Source organism: Octopus bimaculoides, chromosome 1 (genome assembly GCF_001194135.2).
Source record: "Octopus bimaculoides isolate UCB-OBI-ISO-001 chromosome 1, ASM119413v2, whole genome shotgun sequence".
Taxonomy (NCBI): domain Eukaryota; kingdom Metazoa; phylum Mollusca; class Cephalopoda; order Octopoda; family Octopodidae; genus Octopus; species Octopus bimaculoides.
Genome location: NC_068981.1, coordinates 115,460,657 through 115,466,220, shown reverse-complemented (window position 1 = coordinate 115,466,220; position 5,564 = coordinate 115,460,657). Strand labels below are relative to the sequence as shown.

Below are 5,564 nucleotides of genomic sequence, written 5' to 3'. Positions count from 1 at the left end.
ATATATATATATATATATATATATATATATATACTTTATATGTATAAGAACCATGGTAATATTTATATATGATTTATATATGTTTGGAAGTATAGTGTTATGTATAAAGTCGTTGACTCGAATTTGATGTTTATTCTATGATCAATGTTTCTTTATCTCTGTCTCAATTACATAGTTTCGATACAATTTTACACATATATCAAAAAGACACATCATTTTGGGTATGCATTTGCACACAGAGTGAAATGAAAGGGGGATCTAACGAAAGACTTTCTTAAATAATCTCCTGAGTAGATGCATGTTACACCTTGGATATATGATAATGATTACACAAAGTTTCACCAATGTGATACAGGTATAAAAACGTGTCGAAACAATTGTAGTGGTTTTTAAATGAAGAACTTCGTTCATTCCATTTTCTATCAGTTATCTATTTATATAAACTTTACGGATACTATAGAATTCTTCATGCATAAAAGAGGGCATATCCAGTAACAAGACAATAACAGCAAGTAGTCAATAACCGTGGGAGAGCTTTCCATAGCATTCTACTAGTTTTTATAGGAATCCTATTTATCTAATGGGTGCGCGCGTAGGTGGGTGTGCGCGTGTGCGTGCGTGCGTGCGTGCGCCTGTGTATGTGTGTCTTTGTGTCTGTGTTTGTCTCCCAACACCGGTTGACAACCGATGCTGGTGCGTTTACTTCCTCGTAACATGGCGGTTCAGTAAAAGAGACCGATAAAATAAGTACCATGCTTAAAATATATGTACAGGAGTCGATTCGTTCGAATAAAATTCTTGAAAGCAGTAATGTAGCATGGCCACAATCTACTGACTGAAACAAGTAAAAGATAAAAGATGTTTGATACAAAGGGATTATATGAGGCCGTAGATAAACTGGCTTATAATTTATGCATGAGGTCCTGACAACCCTCCACTCTCCAAGACAAAACACCCCTCGGACAAAAACTCCTAGGACAAAACCCCTAAGATAAAGTGCGAAATAGGACAAAAATCCCTTGAATAGTTTGACCCTTGAATATTCAAAGTGGATCATACACGGAAGCAGGTCTGTATTTTTCTTTATCCCTACCTGCCTGCATTCTTTCCTTAGCAGTTGGTGGCATTATTGGCCTTCCGTTGCACAATTAGATCTTTAAAGAAGATATGTGGTGCAAGAAAGACGACTGCGCTGGTACGATCATGTGATGCGTATGGACGAGGACAGCTGTGTAATGAAGTGTCGATCTCTAACTGTGGTTGGAACCTGTGGTAGAGGTAGACCCAAGAAGACATGGGGCGAGGCGGTGAAGCATAATCTTCTAGCTTTGAGCCTCACAAAGCAATAACTAGCGACCGAGACCTTTGTTGATATGCTGTGCTTGAGAAGACTCGTCATGCCAAGAGAAATCGTAGTTGTGACTGATGCTGGTGTCATGTAACTGGCACCCGTGCCAGTAACGCGTAGAGAATGCATTTCGAGAGTTGGGCCTCACGGAGGCAAGTTCCTTTGGCATCATGTCGTGCTTGAGAAGACGACCCATCAAGGCGAGCAAAATTGCAGTCGTGGCAGATACCAGTGTCACGCAAATGGCACCCGTGTCGGTGGCACCCATTATACTCTCGGAGTAGATGGCGTTCGGAAGGGCATTCAGCCGTAGAAACCATGCTGAATTAGACTGGAGTCTGGTGCAATCTTCCGTTCAACCCATGCCAGCATGGACAACGGACTTTAAGTGATGATGATGATGACGACGACGACGACGACGATGATGGTGATGATGATGACGATGATATGTTTACATGGGGAATTACGGTACCCAGGTAGATAAAACAAATCTTGTGGAGTGAACCAACACAAAGAAATATAATATTTTTCATGACTACTTCGGAAATAAATTACTTACATTATACTTCTTCTAATTTTAATGGTATTAAATGGTGTTAAAGGTCAAAAACATAAAAATTATAAATGAGGTTTTCTTTTTGTGTTCTGATTCGCACTTTATCTCAGGGGATTCTCTCCTGGGGTGTTTTGTCCTACACTCTTTATGCATGAAGCCAGCAATTTTGAGAAGAGAGTGTTAGTTGATGTCATCAGCCCCATACTTGTTACGTATCTATTTTATCGAGGCTGCAGGTATGAAAAGTTAAGTTGACATCGGATGTATTGGAAATCGGAACGTAAAAAGCCAGAACAAATTGTCCTTGCTGAGACACTTTATTTGACACAACGGTTCTGCCACCTCACCACCTAAACGAAATAGAAAGAGATTCTACTTACCATATTAAACAGAGTCAAAGTATATGTGGTAATGTAATCTTCGCCGTGTTTTTTGTACATCACTTTATCGACAACAACAAGTGTTTCCACTGTACGATCTGCCAAAGGTGGTAATGGCTGCTTCCAAGTTGTCTGCGCGTCCCTTTTTCGGCGTGACCGGAAATTCATCCTACTACTGAAATCAGAGTTAAAGACTGGTAGCGATGTTTTCGACTGTGCAGACGAGGTCTTACCTAAAGGAAAGTAATTATAAACAATAATTGCAATATTAATACCAATAATTTGCATATATATTTATATAACAACGACAACGATAATGGATTCAAATTTCGGCACAAGACCAGCAATTTTAGTTGCGAGGGTAAGTGATTACATCGACCTCAGTGCCCAGTTGGTACTTATTTTATGGAACCCGAAAGGATGAAAGGTAAATTCGGCCTCGGTGGAATTTGAACTCAGAATGTAAAGATGGACCAGAAAAATTCAGCTAAATAGTTTGTTCGGCGCGCTAATCATTTTACCAGCTCGTCACCTTTATACTACTACTACTACTACTACTACTACTACTACTACTACTAATAATAATAATAATAATAATAATAATAATAATAATAATAATAATAATAATAATAATAATAATAATAATAATCCACTGGGAGCTATGTAGAAAGCTAGTATTTGAACATACTGATAAACGGTATGAACATGAACCCAGTAAAGTACTAGAAAGTAAGAAATACAAGATATGGGTCTTCAACATTCAGACTGACAGAGTAATAGAAGTTAAAAGGCCTGGTTTGATAATAGTAGATAAAGAGAATAGAAAGTGCCAGATAACTGACTCTACAGTCCCAAACGATGAAAACCCTACTTTGAAAGGTATAGCAAAGTACCAGGACCTAGCTACTGAATTATAGAGACTATGGAAAGTGCGGGTAAAATGTATCCCAGCAGTTATAGGTGCATTGGGAAATATCCCTAAAGATCTGAACAGATGGATAGAGGAAATAGGCATAAAACCCAGGTTAGTACAGCTGCAGAAACAGTCTTATTTGGGACAGCTAGGATACTTAGGAGGGTTCTTGGCATCTAAGGTTACCTGTTGTAGCCCGATGTTAGAATTCTTTTCTTTCCCAACAGTCTAATCTGTTGAAGGTATATGAAAATAATAATAATATTGATGATGATGATGATGACAATTTTTTTTATTGGTCACAAAGTCCCGAGACCTAGAGGACAATATCAAAGGACGAGATACAGCACACAAAAATAGGTGGGGTTTAATCTGTCAGAGGGAGACAGCAATATTAAAGAATTTAACAAAGGATATATAAATAAAAGGTAGAGAAATATTTAATTAATAGAATCTTCAAGAGCGGGGTAGTCCACTTGGGGTAATTCTGATAAAACCCTATACAAAAGGCCCGGATTACTCTGCCACCCCCAAGGCATGGGAAGTACCCTCTTCCAGTTTCTTTCCACCTACTTTGAAAAAGCATACTAAGAGTAGATCCATTCAATCTCACCAGTCTTTCCACTCTCATTCACCTTCTGATAAATACACTAGCAAGCAACACATTCCTATCTACCCTCACCTTCCTCCTTAAACTATATTTGAAGAAACTGATGAGAGCTTGACCAGACAGGAAAGTGCCTGTCTTCAAACTTTTCAAACAAGTGCACCACACAGCATCTTTTGCCACTAAGAAGAGAAAGATCTGTCTTTCATCTCTGCTAAAGGAAGGTGGCACGTCGATTTTCAATATACGCTCGGCGGACAGCTGGATTCGTCTTACACAAAGCAACAACTGCTCAGCACAAGCCCACGAAACTCTAATGCATGGACACGAAACGACTCCATACAGGACGGTTTCGTGCCCCTCCATACATCTCGAGCAGGTTCGACTGTTGACAGTTCCATGCTAGAAGAGCTTGTCTCAAACAGGCAATACCCCACTGTAGCATTGCTATGCCAAAGACTTTTGGAAATTGTCCATGATCTTCGACACGAGAGTCCTCCAGAAGAGACCACTCAGACTGTTCTCGTCGATGCCCAGAGTCAATCCTATGCCATTGTCGCTCATACACTCAAACAGCCCCCTATAGAAATCTCGGACGGGTTTTTGCAGCTTGTACTAGAGCATAACAAGCTGGACCTAATGGTGGTAGACAAGGTGTACGACAAGTGCTATATAATAGATGTTGCGAGTCCCTTCGACCCACGAAGAGACGAGAAGGAAAGCGAAAAACTAGACATATATAATTCTCTTATGTACGAAATGAAGGCGGAGATAGTGTCAGTTAATGTTGGATCCTTGGGGCAAGTATCAGAAGGCATCAAGAGGAATATAAAAGAAAACGAATTAGAGTGCTCAGTAGAGCTGTTACAATAGGTTTGCCTCTTTGGTCCAGCCAAAATAATCAGGAAAGTATTAGATACTTGAAAAGAATAGATAGCATGGTACCTGAGTTAAAATAATGATGATGATGAGGAGGAGGAGGAGGAGGAGGAGGAGGAGGGTGAGGGTGAGGAGGAGGAGGATGGTGAGGATGTGCTAAAATATGTAAAATGATAATTTAAACGATTATCCGCATAGTTATTCTTTCTTTATTCTTATTTATCTATAAATTTTTAAGAATTTGGGAAAAGGCATAGTTGCTTGTATCGACCTTGTTTCTTTATTTTATTAGCTCCAGAAGATTGAAGGCGAAGTTGATCTATTAGTTGAGAATTTATACAACTTCAGAGGTTGGGAACAAGTTAAATGTTTATAACCTTTCGAATTACCATCATACAGTAAGCCATTCAAGGTACGACCACCCCTCTATACCGGAAAACATTATCCCGTATATCCCTTTTTAAGACGGTAGAGTTCAATTTGAGGAATATTTGGCAGGTGTTTCTACAAGTGAGACCAAACGCGTAGATACTCCCACGCTGGCTGTTGTTTTGTAGCTGTTGTTAGTCCATAGTTGCGGTGACTTTCATAAAGAGCAGGCTTACTTTCGAACGTGGGCTGATTTACTTTACCAAGTTTTATTTACAACCAAAACACGTGAATAACATATTTAAACTGAACTCCTCTCTGCTCTAACCTTCTCACTTTCCCTCTTACTCATTTCTGTTGTCACTGTATACATGCATGTGTGTGTGTGCGTATGTGTGTATGTATACACACATGCATACACATATGTTATGCATGTGTGTGTTTTTACATATATATATATATGTATGTATGTATATATATATATATATATATATATATATATATATATATAT

The 5,564-nt window shown here is 38.9% G+C and overlaps 1 protein-coding gene across 1 annotated transcript in view; it reads right to left on the bottom strand.

The window, feature by feature from the left end:
* The window catches only part of LOC106876867 (A disintegrin and metalloproteinase with thrombospondin motifs 16), a 346,691-nt gene that overhangs the window by 119,320 nt on the left and 221,807 nt on the right, over positions 1 to 5,564 (bottom strand). The window contains exon 5 of the mRNA XM_014925608.2: positions 2,285 to 2,517. Within this exon, the coding sequence (XP_014781094.1) occupies positions 2,285 to 2,517 (233 nt within the window). The remainder of the gene's footprint in view (positions 1 to 2,284; positions 2,518 to 5,564) is intronic.